General features: G+C 38.1%; 1 protein-coding gene across 4 annotated transcripts in view; it reads left to right on the forward strand.

Moving 5' to 3' along the window:
• The window catches only part of PGGT1B (protein geranylgeranyltransferase type I subunit beta), a 51,588-nt gene that overhangs the window by 5,874 nt on the left and 25,309 nt on the right, over window positions 1-20,405 (forward strand). For 3 of the 4 annotated variants that reach the window (XM_026015364.2, XM_072728785.1, XM_072728784.1), the window contains 3 exons: window positions 3,086-3,204; window positions 16,006-16,073; window positions 19,344-19,495. In XM_026015364.2, coding sequence (XP_025871149.1) covers window positions 3,086-3,204; window positions 16,006-16,073; window positions 19,344-19,495 — 339 coding nt within the window. Of the gene's footprint in view, window positions 1-3,085; window positions 3,205-5,936; window positions 6,112-16,005; window positions 16,074-19,343; window positions 19,496-20,405 lie in introns of those variants that run through there. The other variant, XM_072728786.1, reaches the window with a different exon arrangement.

Below are 20,405 nucleotides of genomic sequence, written 5' to 3' on the forward strand. Positions count from 1 at the left end.
CAAGATTTTAAAGTAGTTTACCAGCAACTGACTTGATTTCTGGTATTTGCATCCATATTCAGAAGCAAGTAAAATGAAAAACAGTCATTCATATAACACTTAACATGTAGGTAACAGTATGACGTTAGAACAGGGTTACTTAACCTCAGCACTGTTGGCATTTTTTTGAATGACGCTGCCCTGTGTGTTGTAGGTGGGACATTTAGCAGCATCCTTGGCTTTACCAGCTAGCTGCCATTGGCACCCTTCTCTAGTGACAGCCAAAAATGTCTTTAGAATGTCCCTACCGGCATCACTGCTCTAAAGCAGTGCCTTTTTTTTTTTTTTTAAACAAGCTCCATGCCCACAAGTGGAGCCCAACATGGGATTTCAACTCACCCTGAGATCAGGACTGGGCTAAGATCAAGAGAGTTATACACTTAATTGACTGAGCCACCCAGGCACCCCTAGAGCAGTGCTTCTAAAGCCCTGCTGCACATTACCCTCACCTGGGAAGCTTCCCACACCTGCCTCCCCCACCCTAAATACCAGGTACCCAGACCCCACCTTCCACCCAGAATTTCAGTTTTATAGACTAAGGCCCAGGCCTCTCTGTTTTATTAGCGGTGTTTTAGGTGTTTGTTTTTAAGCTAATTCTAATGTGTAGACGGGCTTGAGAAACACCCTTGTGGAGAACACCACCATGCAACTCAGAGTTCCTAAGTAGCTTTTTTTTTTTTTTTTTTTAAGATTTTATTTATTCAAGAGAGACACATGGAAAGAGGCAGAGACATAGGAAGAGGGAGAAGCAGGCTCCCTGCGGGGAGTCCAATGCCTGACTCATCCAAGAACTCCAGGATCATGCCCTGAGCCAAAGGCAGAGGCAGAGGAGGCACAACCGCTGAGCCACCCAGGTGTCCCGAGTTCCTAAGAAGTTTTAAGTGGTTATCTAGGGTTGAAATCTCAAGCAAATTACTGGAGTTCTTTGGACTTCATGATCTTGAGCTAAAAAAATTTGAGAGTACTTCACTTAGAAAAGAATACCAGCTTATTTTTATAGCTTTTTAGATGTTTTCTAATTCTACATTTTTTATTGTGCAGAAGATCTTCAACTTATTCAGCCTTAGTAAGTTGTCTTATCGACAATCCTATGCTGTCCTCCACTTTTATCTTCCTTTTATTTTTTTCTATAATAAAGCTTTAATAAACGTAATTATTAGATAATTTTAATTAATTGTATCTGACTATAATCATTTACAACAAAACTGAAAATCCCAGTGAGAGTTCTCCAAGAGGGTTGATGAGGTATTGCAGGTCTTTTATTAGTTAATTCAATAAATATTTGAGTACCTATTACCACAAGGCAGACCTTATCTCCTGAGACATAATTATGAAGAGCAGTAATTCTGACACATGGCTGCTATTCTATAGACATTCTTCTAATTTCTAAAGTAGCATTTTGTTTTGGGAAAGAACAGGGTTGTCTGGGGGGCAGAAGGTGCCCAATGACCTAGAGAAAGGACCTGTAGTGTGATTGTGTTTAGATCCTGAGGTTGTCATTAGCTCCTGTCAAATCAGGGAAATCTCAGTAAGGATATTCCTTACTGAGATTTCCCTGAGGTCTTGCTTGCGGGCAGGTATCGCAGTAACTGTGAGGTGTAATGTTTTACAGATAAGGAAGAGGACTTAGAAAAGATTTAGCAAAGGTCCTACCTAGGTTATAAATGGCTAAATCAGCCCACCCATTTGAACATAGCTCATTTGATGGTGAAGCCTGAGCTCTGAACCACAGCCTCCCACATTAAGGGGTTTGTTCACTGCCCTTAATTTAATCCTGGTCTCAGATAAATCACGTCCCTAGTTCTGGTGGATCTCAGTGGTTTGTTAGAATTAGGGTAGTATGTAAGAAATTTTCTAGCTCGTTGTCTGGTACATAGTAATAGTGTCTCAATAATCTATGTTTCCCAAAATCTGTTGTTGTTAAATGTACCAATATCTCATTAGTCTTAGTTTTTGCCCTTAAGCTTTGGTTAGAATTAAATTACTCCCTGATTTCTTCTCCTATTATTTAATGTACACCAGCCTTTTTCAACGAGGGATCAAAGAGAATTATACCCTTAAAAAAAAAAAGTGACTTTTCTCATTTTTCCTTAAGTTGGTAGTATTTTTCTAGATGCATGGGAAAGAAGTTAATTTATTACACACAGTGGATGCCTTAGGGTAGTAAGGCTTATTTCTCTTTTTGAATCTTAGTTGAAAAGGTTACAGAATGTGTCCAGTGCCTTTGCTGTCAGATTTTAGGCCAATCAAAGTATTAATTTGTTATTAGTCATAGGAATTATTAGAATACAGAAATAAGATACCAAGCTCAGATAGCAGTTTTGCATCTTAGCCTGAAAAGAATTAAATATAACAAACTCTTTGTATAAAAAATAATCACCAAAGTACTAGTTTTTTATGAAAACAAAGTTAACACTTCTCATTTAGTGTACCGTCTTGGAAGGAAGGGATTGTGTTGCCTTCCTGTTTTTCATTCTATCATAGAATCCTCTCTGGGAAAATGGAGTTGAGACGCATATGTATTTTTAAAGTTTTATTTCCCAAAATTCATTTTAAGTTTTTCCCAGTCACATTATTTGTAAACCAGTTTGAATACAGATGGATTCTAACATTCCTTCAGAATTAAGCACCAACTGTAAGCATAGTTGCTCTTGGCAAATAAGTGGAAATTGGGATTTTTACATATTTTCCAGCCTTTTTAATTTATTTGTACTAATTAGGTGCAGAGAATTCTTTTTTAAATTCTGCTTTAGCCTTTAGGTTGCTGAGACACTGCCTTCAATGAATCCATATATGCTTCAGATGAGTAGCACAGGTTTTTTTTTTTTTTTTTTAACTCCTAACTATTCCTTTTTACAAATGAAACAAATGTGTGATTGATATTAAACTAGAACTATAAATAGGACTTTTTGGCTTTTGCAAAATGAGACTGTTGTTTAATTTTAAATTAGAAAGACTTTATTATTTTTCTGAATCAGAAAGACTTCAGGGTTTTGATAGTTAAGATGGAAATATTATGTTTGTTTGTTTGTTTGTTTTCTTTTAGGCTGACAATTGCATTTTTTGCGCTCTCCGGGCTGGATATGTTGGATTCCTTAGATGTTGTGAACAAAGATGATATAATAGAGTGGATTTACTCCCTGCAGGTCCTTCCCACAGAAGACAGTGAGTGAGTTTTTAGCATTTTATTTTTAGTGTGACTAGTTAGTTGTACTTGGCATAACATGTGTCAGACTAGCAAATCTCAGTATTAATTTATAAACTATTACCATATTTTATTCATCCATGTTTTCCCTGCAGTGATGCACTCCCCTTGTGTTCAAATACAAACACTTAAGAAGTCTAATCATTGGAGCACCTGGCTGGCTCATTCAGTGGAGTGTGTGACTCTTGATCCCAGGGTCGTGAGTTCAAGCCCCATGTTGAGGGTAGAGATGACTTAAATAAAAATTAAAAAGTCTAATCATTGCTCTCTCTTTCGAGAGAACCATTGTGCAGTTGTCTGGGACTCGAGATTTGCAGTTATAGCCACATGTTATGTTCCGCACTTCCTCATTGATGATTGCATATTGATTATTTGTATTTGGTATTTATGTTTGATTAGTTTTATAGCCTTTGCTGTATTTTTCATTCCCAGCCATTCTTTTTGTCTTTTCAGTGAACTCTTTGCTGTCAGAAAATTTCTTTTCAGTCTCCTGGTGGTTTTCTCTCTTGTGTTTCACTAGCCTTTCTCTGATGGTTTCTTAGAACTCTTACTAGCACTACAGTCATTTTTATGCTTCTTAAACTTTATAAATTTTGGTCAGTTATTTTTCTTTTCGTAACTAATTTTCAAAATTTCTATGTTTCCTGATCAACTAAATGCCCACAAGTTTTATACACCTTATTGTTCACTCTGTTAAGTGTAACATACCTAACATTGATTTAATTTACAAATGTTAGAAATTCTAACCTTCAAAAGAGAAGCAGATAAACTCCTGAAAATGACAGTTTTTATTATGCCTAAATGAGTCAACATTTATAAATTAACTGGGTGTTTCGTTGGTTGAAGTAAACATTTATAAATGTCTCACCTAGATGAACTTTAGGGAAATAATAAGCTGAAACTTTATTTAGAAAAAAAGAGGTTTGGGGACACAGGTGGCTCAGTGGTTCAGCGTCTGCCTTTGGCTCAGGGTATGATCACGGAGTCCTGGGATTGAGCCTTGCAGGGAGTCTGCTTCTCTCTCTGCCTATGTCTCTGCCTCTCTCTGTCTGTGTCTCTCATGAATAAATAAAATCTTGGGCAGCCTGGGTAGCTCAGGGGTTAGCGCCGCCTTCAGCCCAGGGCCTGATCCTGGAGACCCGGGATCGAGTCCCACGTCGGGCTCCCTGCATGGAGCCTGCTTCTCCCTCTGCCTGTGTCTCTGCCTCTGTGTGTGTGTCTCCTGAATAAATAAAAAAACCTTTAAAAAAAATCTTTAAAAAAAAAAAATCTTTAAAAAAAGAAAAAAGAGGTTTGATCTATTAGCAGATGTTTTTGGACATTGTTTTATGTCTTTCTACATTATTGTTATTGGATTTCATAGTGTTTGTGTTTATATAATTTTTAAAATCTGGCCTGTCAGTGAATTCTTACTTAAAAATGATTAGACATTTTGAACTAGGTCTGGCATACACAAGTATCTACTCACTTTTCACCAGCTGCATGAATCAGTATGTATGATATATTGGTAAGTAGTTAAAGATTCTAGCATGTTGGTGAGTAGGATTTACTGAATGTGCTGCTACACCTGTAAATACGGGCTGTGATAATTAATAAATAATGCTACTCATTTTTTCGGAGCTTATGGCTGAGATTTGGTCACAATTCTAGATGCCTGCAAAGTGGAAGTAATTTGTGTTTTCCCTTTTTACTAGGTTGTTTTTTGGGTTTTGGTGGGGGGGGGGTTGACTAGTTTAAATCAGTCTGGGTTTTTTTTTTTTTTTAATTTTAAAAGTTAAATATTACATATAGTATTATTATAGATTCTGATTTTGGATTATTAAAAACACATGTCCTGATTAAATTCTACACTAATTTCTTGAAAGCACCTCACATAGTATGCATAAGGAAATTATACAGTGTGAGTCATAGAAAAGCTATTCTCTATTATGTTTTTGCTAAAATATATATTATTTTTAGAAAAAATTTATTGCTATTCATTTCTCTGAAATAGCCGTTGCTACTCTAGAAGAGTATAGATCATAACATTTGAGTGAGAGAACTCATACTACTATATTCTTTGCTGGGCTCTGTGATTGAACTAAGCTGTTGTTTTTTCTTAAAATATGTTTACTTTCTTCTACCATTTTATTGTAAGTTTTTCATGGTAGTTTACTATCAATACACACTTTTTTTTTTTTTTTAAAGCAACTTGCAGAATGGTTAAAATAACTGATTAATTATTTCCCCAGTGGAAAAGCAGTGGCCACAAAACAATAGGCTGCTGGTTTTATGCTCTTAAACATGGATTTTACACATGTCATTTTGTTATCCCTTGGGTGTGTGACTATGTTCATGAACTTTTTTTGTGTGCAATTAGTTTAACTAAAACCCATATTCTTGGGACATCTGGGAGGCTCAGTCGGTTGGGTGTCTAACTCTTGGTTTTTGCCCAGGTCGTGATTGCATGGGTCATGGGATTGAGCCCCTCATCAGGCGCTGTGCCCAGCAGGGAGTCTGCTTGAAGCTCTGTCCCTCTGCCTCCACTCCCCCCATCCCATTCACACACTCTCTCTCTCTCTCCCTCCCTTAAAAAAATAAATACATCTTTTTAAAATACCCGTATTCTTTCTAAAGACTGCTTTGTTGCGAGAGGTTTGCTAATATCTAAACTCTCATATTATTCATAATGTGTTTGCTACATACTCACTAGAAGGCTAAAATGGAAAAGGCAGAAAGTAACAGCACAACTGGAACTCACACAAGCTGAAGGAAAACTGCCAATTTACCAACTCCTTTGGAAAACTAGCCGTACTCACTAAAGCTGAACATGTGTGCACTTCTCCCTAGTCCACACCCATCAGAAGTGAAAACATGTTCACCAGAAGGTATGTTCACAGCAGTGTTCTTCACAAGAGTCCAGAAGTTAGGAACCATACAAACTACCTGTCTTGGGTATAATGGATAAATGATGTATTAATACAGTCACACAATGGAATTCTTACAATGGAAAGTGGGAAAGAACAGTCTATAACTATATGCAAAAATTTTGATGAATATCACAAACCTGTTTTGAGAGAAAGAAGTTACCTAGTGTATAATTCTATACAGAGTACAAAAATAGACAAAACCAGTGGGAGCTATTGGGGAGCAAAGGAAGAAGAGGAAGTAGGGGGCTTCTGGAGTGCTGTCATGTACTTTCTCTTGAGCTGAGTACTGGTTATGTGATAAGTTTACTTTGCAAAGTTCATTGAGTTGTTTATGATAATGCGCTTTTCTTATGTGTATTACAGTTTGATGGAAGTTTTAAAATTTTCTTTGAATTCCAATTGGTACTCACCCCATCTCTTTTGAGGCTTATCAGAATTCTCTTTTGTGTTGCACTGTCCTCTCCATGGGTTTTGTTGGTTTGAAGCACATTGCTAATTGTTTTTTCATTCATCGCTGCTTAATTGTTACTTAAAATATTTTTGCTTGCGCCTGAATTCTACACTTCTGGAGGGCAAAGAATGTATCTGTCTTACATTTCTTTTGTCTTTTAGTGCCTAAAGCTTTGTTGTGTATCAGGAGTTGTTGGACTCTTAAATCACCCATTCATCCTCCACCTTGACTTCTCTGTGTTTTCACATTTGGTCTAAAGCATCATGATATTGTGATTTATAAGAAATGTGTATTTGGTCTTCATCCACAGTTCCTGGCTCACAACTCCCAAGACCTTTGGCATTTCCTAAGGGTTGAGAGTGATAGAAATTGTCTTTTGTTACCTTAGGTGACTTTTGTAAAGCGCCTAAGGATGGGACCTTTATGCCCTTGGAGCCAGCCAGAGATTAGAGTCCCACCACCTGAGCTCCAGGGAGGGGAGGGGTGAAGGGCTGGGGGCTGAAGCCATTGCCAGTGGCCTGTGATTTAATCCATCATGCCTATGTAATGTGCCTATGTAAAAACCCAGAAGGACAGGGTTCAGAGAGCTTCCTGGTTGGTGAATACGTGGAAGTGCTGGGAGAGTGCCACACCGGAGACGGCATGGAAGCTCTGTGCCCCTTCCCCATACCTTACCCTATGCATCTCTTCCATCTGCATGTTCGTGAGTTACATTCTTTTACTATTAACAAGTTTTTCTGAGCTCTGTGAGCTGCTCTGGCAAATTAATTGTGCCCAAGGAGAGGGGCTCATGAGAACCTCCAGTCTGTAGCCAGTTGGTCAGAAGCAGCACAGCTAATGGGGCTTGCATCTGAGGTCTGAAGTTGGGGGGTGCGTTGGAGTGGTTTGCAGTCCTGGTGGACTGAGCCCTCAGCCTGTGGAGTCTGCATAGTGTCTGCAGCCTATCTCTGCATAGTGTCAGAATTGAGTGGATTGTATTCAGTTGAGTTGAATGAATGGCTGGCCTTCTGAGAATTGCTTGTTGGATATTGCATCTCAAAACACCTCTTTTTAGCATCCTCTGGCTCCTCAAATATTTTCTCATTCATAAGGGATTTGCAGAATGAGTAGAGTGTGCCTTCTGTGACTCCTAGGTCTGTATTTGTCCTACCTTGTGATACCATGTAAAATCTTAGGGAATTGAAAAATCCAGAAATGTTAAAAATCCAGCACCATAAAATAAAAATGTGATAAATTTGATTAAACAAATACTTTAAAATGTTTTGTAGTAAAAGATAAGGCTGAGTAAGTGACAGGCTTGGAAGTTGTGGTAATATATGTAACAAAATATTCATATCCAGACTGTGAAGAACTCTTAAAGATTGAACGGTAAATGACACATCACTGTTTAGAAGATGATGAAATTTAAGAATGGAGGACCTCGAAGAAGTCAGTAAATAATATATAAGAGAATTAGCCTTACTAGCAAAGTCAGGGAGATGCAGTAGAAACAAGGTTGCATTATTTTTTAATGTAACATCAATTTAGCTGGAAGTTTTAAAAATTGGCAAGAGGGGTGCCTGGGTGGTTCAGTTGGTTAAGCGTCTGCCTTGGGCTCAGGTCATGATCCTTGGGCCCTGGGATAGAGCCCCACATCAGGCTCCCTGCTCAGCGGGGCGGGGCTTCTGCTTCTCTTTCCCTCTGCCCCTCCCCCTGTTCATGAGCTCTCATTCTGTCTCTCTTTCACTCACAAATAAATAATGAAATCTTTTAAAAGAAATAAATTAAAAAAGTAAAAGTTGGCAAGAGTACTGGGGAAAGAGCACTTCATTTTTGTGGAAGTGAAAATCATTGTAACCTTTTGAGAGACATTTTAGTATATGATTTTTTTTTTTTTTATCACATCTGACACAGTCTCATGTGTGTTATAGTGGCTCCGAAAAGATAGATCTGCTTAGAACCTCAGAATATGACCTTAGTTGAAGAAGGGCCTCTGCAGGTGTAATTAAGGTAAGCATCTCCAGATCACTGCCTAGTGCCCTTCTAGGAGAAGGGAAGAGGGAGATTCTAGACCCCGAGGGGAATGCCCTGTGGGGGCAATGGCAGAGGTTACAGTGAGCTTACTGCACAGAGGAATGCCAGGATTGCCCAAAACCACCAGGAACTGAGAGAAGCATGAGATGATTTCTCCCTCAGAGCCTTCAGAAGGAACCAGTCCTGCTAGCACCTTGATTTTGGACTTGTGGTTTCCAGAACTCTGAGAGAATATATTTCCATTGCTGAAAGCCTCCAGATTTGCGGTGATTTGTAACCTCAGGAAACTAATAACATGCATAAAAATCTTTATAGAATATGTTTTGGCATTGTTCGATACACAGACAAATTAGAAGGGGAATAAATGTTCACAAAAGTGAAACAGTTAAATTAACTATGGTCTACCAAGAATAGTATGCAGTAGTAAAGTGATTGAAATAGACCTATGTATATACTGACATGAAAATGCTCATATATAGTTAAGCTATAAATACTAACATGTACAGAGATGTTTTGTGTTAATCTTTGACTAATAAGTATATAGGGAAAACTCTGAACAGAAACATAGAAAATATTTATGGAGGGGAAGTAGATGGGAACACATGTAGGAGGATGACAGGATAAGGTAGTACTTTGTTTTTATTCTATGTATCTGCATTATTTGTGTATTCAAAGTATGTTTCCATATTTAAAAATCCAAGTTAAAGGAGAGCCTTGGCAGGCAGATCAGTTGGTTAAGTGTCTGCCTTTGGCTCAGGTCATGATCTCAGGGTCCTAGGATGGAGCCCCACATCAGGCTCCCTGCTAGACGGGAAGCCTGCTTCTTCTCCCTCTCCCGCTACCATTCCCCCTGCTTGTGCTTGCTTTCTCTGTCAAATCGATCTTTAAAACAAAATTCAGAAAACTTCAACCTCTCTTCAAAACACAACTAAAATTAAACTAAACTTAATGTTATATGGTTATATACAAATGCTGATATTTTGCTAATGCAGAAATAACGTTATACATTAATTAAAATTTATGCTCTTTAAGGCACTGTCAAATACATTGTCACATTGTTCTAATCTGCCTTCCCCAGAAGAGGAGAATGAGAGACATAGCAACTAAGAGAGCTGCCTGAGGCCACACATAGGTATTAAGTGATAGATCAGACTGAAATCCCAGGCTTCTGACTCCCAAGCCCCAGGTTAGCTTTACTGGTGAAGTTTTTGGTCCATGGTGGAGACTATGATGTGTGGTACTTAAGTACGTTGTGAATATTTAATCAGAATTAACCCTGGCTTTCCGCTTAACTCCAGGGGTATAAAGACCCCACTGGTATCTTAGTTAGGTGTATGGTTAGGCCATTGGAGGATTGGGCCCTTCTCATCAATTTCTGGAAGTGTTTAGAAAACACAGAGGATCAAGCTGGGGGTTGTGTGTTCCCTTCTCTTATCAAGGGCACAGCCAGAGAAGTTTAGAGCTAGAGTAGAGCAAGGAATATTATAGTCCATCATTTTACACATGAGGATATTAAGATCCAATGGGATGAATAATTTGTTCATGATAATATAGCTTGATAATGCTAGAGGCAAAATTAGTGTACAGTTTTTTGTTTTCTAGTCCTTTGAGATTCCCATTCCTGGATATCTCCAGTACTGATTCCGTACAATAGGTGCTGTGTTTATCGTGTATGTTGTCCTGTGAGATTTTTTTTTAAATAGATTAAGTCCTATTACTGCGTTTTTTAAATAACATACTTACAAGTGTGAGTATAGTTGCATGTGGCTAAACTGGGCATGTTGCACATTTAAAAATAGCATGTCTGGTTTGGAAGAATTGTAGATCAAGAATTTTTTGCAGAGATGGCCCCACAGTGGTTATGTGCCCAACTGTCCCTCACCATGTGTCTGGTAGGCCACACCACCAATCTTGTCACAGTCTCATTCTTCATTTACTGTTTTGTTGCATGAAACTGTTAAATCTCTATGAAGGGAAGTCTCCCACCTGCCTTTTCCTTAGTTAATCTAGTTCTGACTCTGAAACGAATTTGTGAAATTTAGAAAATAGATAAACCTATTTTGTAGGCTCTAGAATGTTTTGTTCACCTTGTCCAGTCTCTTGAGAATCTGAAACCAGGAGTTGTGTAAAGTGTATCTAGATGTTTATGAGATCCTGCTAACTAAACTACTTGCATGTAACAAGATAAACTAGTTTTACTCTGTGACTCTGATTGTGGAGCCACATCAGTGGTTCTCGATTCTGGCTGGCTATCAAACAGGGATTGTTCTTTGTATATATGATTGTCCAGGCCCCATTCTGAGGGTTTTCATGTGGGCCTGAGTTAGGACCCAACAGGCCTGTATATTTTTTCAGACTCTGCAATTGATTCTGTTGAGACCCAGACCCACACTTCCAGTTTATTCTGCTGCTACTGAATAGGAACACTAGATGGCACCGTGTAATAACCTCCAAGGAAGCTTAGACTACTGTGAATATGCATCTGGTTATAAATTTGGAATGGCTCATTTATACTTAATAATTATCATGAATAGGTAAGCTTACTAGAATATAAAGGAAAACACAATAGCAGGCAAATCTTGACAAGAATCAGAATGAATTGCCCAATGAATTTTTTTGAGTGACAATATATACTCTTTTGGAAAGGGGGAAGAGGAAGTCGTTTTTGTTTTTTTGGTTTTTTTTGTTTTTGTTTTTTATTGTTATTATATTTTTTAATAATAACTATTTTTTATTGGTGTTCAATTTGCCAACATACAGAATAACACCCAGTGCTCATCCTGTCAAGTGCCCCCCTCAGTGCCTGTCACCCATTCACCCTCACCCCCCGCCCTCCTCCCCTTCCACCACCCCTAGTTCGTTTCCCAGAGTTAGGAGTCTTTATGTTCTGTCTCCCTTTCTGATTTTTCCTACCCATTTCTTCTCCCTTCCCTTCTGTTCCCTTTCACTATTATTTATATTCCCCAAATGAATGAGAACATATAATGTTTGTCCTTCTCCGATTGACTCATTTCACTCAGCATAATACCCTCCAGTTCCATCCACGTTGAAGCAAATGGTGGGTATTTGTCATTTCTAATGGCTGAGTAATATTCCATTGTATACTTAAAGAAACTTTTTTTGGGGTGCCTGGATGACTCAGTTAAGCGTCTGCCTTCAGCTCAGGTCATGATTCCAGAGTTCTGGGATAGAGCTCTGCATCAGGCTCCCTACTCAGGGAGGGCTTCTGCCTCTGCCTCTTCCTCCCTCCCCCTCATGCTCTCTCTCCTTCTCTCTCAATAAATAAATAACTTTTTTTTTTTTAAAAAGAAACTTTTCTTGTTCAATTGCAACAGAAGCTGATACTTTTTTCCTATTTCACTTTTTGTAAAAATCTAATGAATCTGTTTGAACTGGGTTACTGTTGATTTCCGTTGGTCACTGGACAGAACATCATCTGCCTGTGTCCTTTAAACATTGCAAGAACCCTGCAAAGTACTGCTTGCAATATGTTAGGTTCCTTGTTCAGAAATGGAGGGAACTAGCTCAGAGAGGGTATTATTTGCCCATAGCATACAGAGCTAGTAAGAATAGGATCTTGAATTAGATTCCAAACATCCATGCCGCAGTCTCCTAACCTTTGGTGATATTTTTGAACATCAGTATTTTTGCTGCTTTTCAGATAATTTAAAGGTGTAAGTAAATAAGCTAAATACTTAGAAATGAACAGTTTCCTTTACCTGTAAGGAAATAACATTTCATTCAGAAACAGATTTTTTATACTCTAATAGGCATTCTTCATTTTATTGTACTTTAATATGCTTTGAAGATACTGCATTTTCTATAAATTGAAGGCTGGTGGCAACTCTGTCATGCAAGTTTATTGGTTCCATTTTTCTAACATTGGCTCACTTCATGTCTCTGTTTCATATTTTGGTAATTTTCTCAGTAGTTCAGTTTTTCATTATACTTACTATGGTAATCTGTGATCAGTGATCTTTGATGCTACTATTCCAATTGTTTTGAGGCATGACCAACTGTGCCTATATAAGACAGTGCACGTAATTGATAAACGTGTGTTATGACTATTCCATTGACCGGCCATTCCCCTTCATCCCTCTCCTCAGGCCTCTTTAGTCGCGCAGACACAATATTGAAATTAGGGCAGTTAGTAACCCCATAGTGGTCTCTAAGTGTTTAAGTGAAAAGAAGGGCTGCACATCTCTCACTTTAAATCATAAGCTAGAAATGATTGAGCTTGGTGAAGGAGGCATGTGAAAAGCCTAGATAGGTTGAAAGCTAGGCCTCTTGTGCCAGTTGGCTAAGTTGTGAATGCAAAGGAAAGGTTTTAGGAGGAAATTAGAAGTGCTACTCCAGGGGTCCCTGGCTGACTCAGTTGGAAGAGCATGCAGTTCTTGATCTTGGAGTCGTTAGTTCAAGCCCCGTGTTGAGATTACTTAAAAATAAAACTTAAAAAAAAGTGATATTCCAGTGAACACACCAATGTCAAGAAAGCAAATCAACCTTATTGCTCATGTGGTGGAAGTTTTATTGGTTGTACAGACACTAGGCACTTATGGACTTTAAAGATGAAGTTAAGGTTCCTGGTCAGCTGACCTCAAAATAGGAAGATAGGTGTTTTATGTACTGGGGCGAGGAGTTGCCTGGTACAACCACATGAGCCCTTTTAAAGGAGAAAAGGCAGGAAGAGTCAGAGAGATGCTGCAGAAGGAGAAGCTAGAGAGAATCCCAGCACAAGAAAGATTTCAGCTGTGTTGCAGGCCCATGGTACAGAGGCCCAGATACAAGCAGTGGCAAGAGTGGTCTCTAGGAGCTCTGGGACCTAGCTGACATGAGCAAAGGTGTGGGCACCTCAGTGCCACACCTGCTAAGCAAGCTGAGGGAACTTGAGGGGAGGTTATTCCCCAGAACCTCCAGTGGGGAGTGCAGCCCCCACTGGCATGCTCATCTAGCCTGGTGAGACCTGTCTTGGACTTCGGAACCTGCAGAGCTGTGAGATAATAAAGGGGTGTGGTTTCAAGTTAATAAGTTTGATAATTCATTAGGGCAAAAATGACTCATACAAAAAACGGAATTCACTCTCCTGTCATTCCATACAATGTTACTTTATTTATTTCCTTCTGGACTTTGTTGATAAGCCTCCTTTGCTTAATTATAAACATGATCACATAAATGTGTCCTGTTTTTTTTCTTGATCATTTCTCCATGTGGCTATATAGTTTTCCCTAAGTATTTTTGTAGCAGTTTAGTGTTCCTTTGAGGAGCTAGAGTATTGCATTTAACCTGCTGGACTCCTGTTTGTTTCTGAATCTTACCACATGTAGCACTGTATTGGGTGTGTCTGTGCATCTGGCCTTTCTTATCCTGAAAGTTACAAGAGTAAATTCTAAGATGTATCCTTACCCTGTCAGTCTGAACCTTTTTGTTACTCTTATTATACATTGACAAGTCTTAAATAGTTTATGCATGTAAAAGTCTTTAGCAAAGATAATAGAGCTATGTTCGTTAATATCACCATTAGATAATACCCTTTTTCAAATAAATTTTTTGTTAATAGAGGAAAGTGGTTAGTGGAAAGTTTTAAATTTGGTGTGTAAAGTTTCCTAAATTGTTCAAGAAATTAATGTTTAAGCTATTCTAAGTACTGTGGGAAATACAGAGAATAGAGTACCTGATTTGAAGGAATATAAGAATGAAACCAGTTATTATGGAATTAGTCATGTTCCAGTCATAAGAGATACGAAACTAGTTTCTCACGTCAGAACCTATTTATAAATCTACTTGATTTTTTTTATTAACAGTGCTTGTACAGTCTATGGATATTACATTTCTGTCCTCTTCATCTATCATGCTGATTGTCTAATAGGTATCAGAACCATAATTACTTTCTTACTGTGGGTATAACTAATTTTTCATTTATAGTTTTTTTATTTTTCCCAGTTTTATAGAGATATTATTGACAGAATATACGTAAGTATAAGTTATACAACATTATGATTTGATACGTGTATATATTGCAAAATGATTACCACAGTATCCTCACATACCTTTTGTGTGTGTAGTGACAACATTTAAGATCTCTCCTATAACTTTCAGGTATATAATACAGTCCTATTAATAATAGTCACCATGCTATACATTAAGTCCCCAGAATTTACTCATCTTACAGATAGGCTTTTGTATGACTAACATCTCTCCATTTCTCTCAGCCCCTGGGAACCACTATTCTACTATTTCTGTGAGTTCAGCCTTTTTAAATTGCACATACAAGTGAGAACATAGAGTATTATAGTATTTATTTCTCTCTCTCTTATTTCATGTGGCATAACGCCCTGAAGTTCCATCCATAATGTCACAAAAGGCAGAATTTCTTCTTTTATGACTGAATCATATCCTGGTTGGTGTGTGTGTGTGAAAAATTTTCTTTATCCACTCATCTGTCAGCAGACACATCTTGGCTATTGTAAATTATGTTGCAGTAATCATGGGGGTACAGACATCTCTTCGAGTTAGCGATTTTGTTTCCTTTGGATATATACCCAGTAGTGGGCTTGCTGGATCATATGGTAGTTCTATTTATAATTTTTTTAAGAACCTCCATCCTATTTTCCATACTGGCTATACTAATTTACATTTCCCACTACCAGTGCACAGGGCTCCCTTTTCATGGACATGACTGAAGTTTCCAGCTTATTTTCTTAACTTCCCAGTACTTCGAAGTGGGTTATTGTGTTGAAATGCAAAATACATAATATTTTTTTGTGACTAGAGCAGCTTCTGCCTTTAGTTTGCTCACATATAAAAAAGTAGTGAGTTAAAGTAAAAAGACACTGGATGGGAAGTTAGAATTCCAGATCCTGATGCATTACTAACGGTTTGTTACCTTGAACATGTCACTTAACCTCTGGGACTTCTGCTTCCCTTTCTTTAGCATGGGGATTAAATATGTTGGTCACATGAAAAATAATCATATAGAAAAGGTAAGGAAGCATTTTGTATACAGTGAGGTAGGCTATAACCTAAAGGTACATAGTAGGAAATCATTATTTTGTCTCTGGTTTGAAAATTAAGTGAAAAGGGCATCTGGCTGGCTCAGTCGGAGCATGCAACTCTTGATTTTGGGGTTGTGAGTTCAAGGCCCATATTGAGATTACTTTAAATAAACTTTAACAAATTTTTGAAAATTAAATGAGGAAATTCCCATAAAGAGATAACAGCTTTTGCACATAGTGAGCATTAACCAACCATTAGCTAGAATGAAAATGGACACAGTGACAAGGCTTTGGTACTAAAATGCTCATTTCCTGAAAGAATGTTTAATTGAACGGCTTTAGAGTCTGTAGAGAAATAAAGTATGCCTTAAATAAGTACACATTTTTATTTTCTAGGATCAAATCTAAATCGCTGTGGTTTCCGAGGCTCTTCATACCTGGGTATTCCATTCAACCCATCAAAGGTGAGTTCTGTCTGGGTTAGGAGGAAGGAGAAGGGAGGTGGTTGGATTTTAGTGAGGAAGAAAACTAAGAAATTATACAGATAGAAGCAAGCTTCCATGTTTCGATATACCTAAAATAGTGTCTGTTGATGTACATTATGACCTACAACTCCTACAGAGGAGTGTGGTGCACACCTTATTTCCTGGCACAATGTACAGTACATACACAGAAATCTCTACTGTCTCAAGCATTATATCCTACTGTCACTTGTGTTTGTAAAAATTATTGGTGATTTCCTGGAGAATTGGAAATAAAGCACTCTGCTTGGTACTTGCTCTCTAGGGAGCCAGAGAACTTCTGTGTTAGTGAAAAGCTGTATATTCGACTCACATACCTTAGAAATAAAAGAAAAAGTTCTTGCCAAGGCAGTAATAGAAGACCCTAGCAGTGATGAGTTTGAGGACTTTTGCGGCAATAGGCAGACAATCTTCCAGGGTTACAGCCAGTGACTTTGGTACCAGCACATGCTGTGTAGAAAGCGGTGACTTCTAGCAGAGTGAAGAGCTTTTGTCTTCTTCGAAGCAGTGGAACCAGCCAGCTCTGCAGGTGTTTGCATCTAGACTCAAAATAACAATATTTTTCTATAGCAGAAGCAGAGAGAAACTTCGTCATTTTTTTTTTTTTTCAAAAGAGGGCCATACAGCATAGACACTTTTCCTTTAATGGGTCACTGCTTATATATTGGTTACAAGCTACTGTCTAACAATACTGAGTACATTAATATTTATATCCAGTTGTAACCTAAACATAAATGGCATATTGCCCATTTTTTAATGCTCTGCTTCTAAATTATGGAATAAATAGCAGTGATATGGGTGGGTGAAAGCAACATGATTGATTTCCTAGAGGCACTGCTTCAATTTTCTTCCTCTGTCTTAGGCCAGATCATCTTGCCAGTGTCAAAGTCACGTGACTCGGTCAAGTTGTCTTCAATCATGTGTGCCCATTGCTTTTAGCAGGGAGTCTAAAAACCAAGGATTCATAAAATATGTTCCCCTTTTCCTATACATATAACATTTTCCAGTTGATGCCAGTCCTGAAGAAGATGGCTCTCCCTTTGCTCATAGTGGACAAGGTTTCTGGGTGCTATGACACTTGGTCATGATGCCCCCCCCCCCGCCCCCAGAGTGCCATAGCTTACTTACACAGATGTATACCTACCCTTGTTGAAATAAAACAGGGCTTTGAAAGCATTACTTTTAAAAGTCAGTCGCCTTCCTCTTGCCTACCCACTTCCAAGACATTTTTAAAATAACAGGAATAAAACTGAATAAGAAACAATTTTTTTTGTCTTGATTTACAGTCTCTTGACACCCAGTTTTGGTCCTAATTCACCTGGATCCCTGGCATCTTCTGGGGAGGCCAGGTCTCACTCCATGCCACATTGTGTTCATATGAATTTGAGTACTGGGAGGACCAGGAAAGTCCAGGGGGACTCATAGGCCCCCCCAGGAGTTTTCACTGAGGGTGGTTGGTTGAGAGTCTGTAAGAATCTGAGGCACATAGGATTGTCAGATACAGTATATAAATACAGTAGTGTTCTCAGTTTTTCTTCTGAAACCAAACCATCTATAGGCCATTGCCTTACCTGTTAAATGCCCAGGATCTTCCATGGCCTTAGAGCTCTTTTTAAGAAACACTGATGGATGCTCTCAACCCACTTTTCTCACTGTTTTCCTTCACAAATTCTGTATTGTCTATTAAATGAAGTGTTGTCCCTAATACATGCTATTTCTCTGCTTTGCTTTTACTTTTTCTTCTACCTATAAAGCTGCTTCTCCTTTCTACTCACCAAGCTCCTCTTCTGCAAAAAAGAAAAATCCATTTAAAATTTTGTGTTACTGGGGCCCTTGGCTGACTGAGTCATTAGAGCATGCAAATCTTGATCTCAGGGAGATGAATTCAGCCCCACATTGGACATGGAACCTCCTTAAAAGAAAATCAAGCTAAACAGTCTTCTGATTTGGCTAACAGAAGATAAGATGATAGTTAAAAAAAAAAAAAAAAAATCATTGTGTTGCTATATCTCCCTCCTGACACTACATTCTAATTTGTATTGTAATTACTAGACCAGACCCTTTTTCTGCTCTTAAGATTAAGTTCTGCATTTGATTTCTGTTTGGGTTCCCCCACAGTGCTCTTAACATGGTAGATGTTTAGTTTAAGTACCAAAAAATGAAATATGCCATAGGAGTTCTAGGTAGACTATTGTATATGTGGAGTAGAATAAGCAGGAGTACCAGAGTTTGAGCTCTAGGAAGGAGCTCAGAATTGAAAGTGTTAGCCAGATGAGAATTGGTTTGGCGCGTTTGTGAGACCATATAAAGAATCATATATGTAAAACCAGATGGGTGGGGTGGGTTCAGATTATAGAAGGTATTGAAAACCATGCACACTTGTTCTGTGAGGAACCACAGAAGATGGGTGAGCAGGAAAATAATGTGATTCACTCCCTAATGATTCCAAGATCCTCGTTCATGACTCCCAGGAAGTAGTGGCCCTTTGGATATTTGCCTTGTACTTGCATCATCATCAGGATAACTAGCATCTTTGTCCCAGTAATTTTACTTAATCCTCACAATAACCCCATGATAGAGGTACTAATATCCTTTTTTCAGAAGGAGGAAATGAAGCAAGACAACGAGTTGTAGAGCCAGGATTTGGTGTGTTTTGGTGGTTGTAGAAGTTACCATTTCTTACAGTGGGTACAGGAGAGATGAATTTTTTAAAATATTACCCATATTCTGTCAAAATTAAAATATTCTTTGTCATATGTCACTGTACTTCAATTTTTAAAAATTAAGACATTTAAAACATTTTTATGTGGAGATTACTATGGTATTTAATTTGGATTTGTACAGTAAAATAATTTTTATTTCTTTTATAAATCTTTGAAAGGCTGTATGCTTTTCTAACTTCATGAGACTTAAATTGTAAATAATGTGGTTGACTACATATGAAGCTCAAATAATGTGGTTTATTTGCATATCAGATCTGCTTCTATAAAGTTTGAGGTTTGCAGGATAAATTTAAAAATTGTGTAGCCTGGCAAGCATGCAGTCATACTTACATTGAGACCTATAAAATGGGGTTTGTTTTTCAATCTGGTGTAGGTACAAATCAGTACTAACATTTAATTTTACTAGTTCCTGAGACCTCGTGCCGGATTACTTAATGAAGTAAGTTTTCAGTTTACCAATTAATTAACATTATGTTAACTTTGAATTTAGAATCCTGGAACGGCTCATCCTTATGATAGTGGCCACATAGCAATGACTTACACTGGCCTTTCATGCTTAGTTATTCTTGGAGATGACCTAAGCCGAGTAAATAAGGAAGCTTGCTTAGCAGGCTTGAGAGCCCTTCAGCTGGAAGATGGAAGGTATGGGTCACTCTTTGGTTTTTGTCCTTTTCTTTTTCTATTTTTTCTTTTTCGGACAAATTTTGTAGAACTAAAAAATGGGTATAATACTGTACTAGAACTTTTAGAGTTTATCATAAACCCATTTAGAAGCCTTTAAAGCTCACTGCATGTACATACAGTTAAATCCCTAATCAAACCCCCCCCCCACCCAAGGTTTCTTAACGTGAGTAAAAAGAAATCACAACAGCAGAGCTCCTTGTTTTTTCTCTTTTTTTTAACTGAGACAGTGGATATGTTCACAAGTAAGTGGTTGAATGGTTTCAGTATTAGGATGGACTTTAATTTACCTTCTGGGTGAAAAAAATGGATATTTTGAAGTAAGCATACATTTAGTCTGAACTTTTATTCCTTAAGATATAGTGATTGGGGGAATAAGGGGGTGAACACAATAGTGTAGATAGTTTCAGTGACATTTGTAAAGGTTAGAAAAAGAACTTATTAATATTAGGTGGTTTGTATGGTATGTCTGAGGAATCGTCCCAGAGTTTTAAGGTGAAACTCTCCACTCTCCCCTCCCCCCCGCCCCCCCCCCCCCACCAAATCTAGGAAGTGACAAAGCAGTTGTGATACTGTCTAAGGAAAAGATTTTGCAAACCAATTCCCCATAATGTTATGTCAATACTCCATCAGCTAATACCTCTGTTTTCCTTTCAGTGTTTAAAAGACACGATCTTGGTGAGGGGAAAATTAAGTAGACTTGTAAGATAAATTGTCAGTAATTGGAAATACTATAGAACTCAGTCTTTACCTCAGCCAGTGTATGTGACTAAGTTCTCAAAGTTTCCATATGGTCTTTGATTACTGCCACCTTATCCTTGTTTATAAATAAAGGAATAGATATCAGACTCAGACTGTTACCTCTCTAAAA

The sequence above is a fragment of the Vulpes vulpes genome, chromosome 12 (assembly GCF_048418805.1).
Source record: "Vulpes vulpes isolate BD-2025 chromosome 12, VulVul3, whole genome shotgun sequence".
Classification (NCBI taxonomy): Eukaryota; Metazoa; Chordata; class Mammalia; order Carnivora; family Canidae; genus Vulpes; species Vulpes vulpes.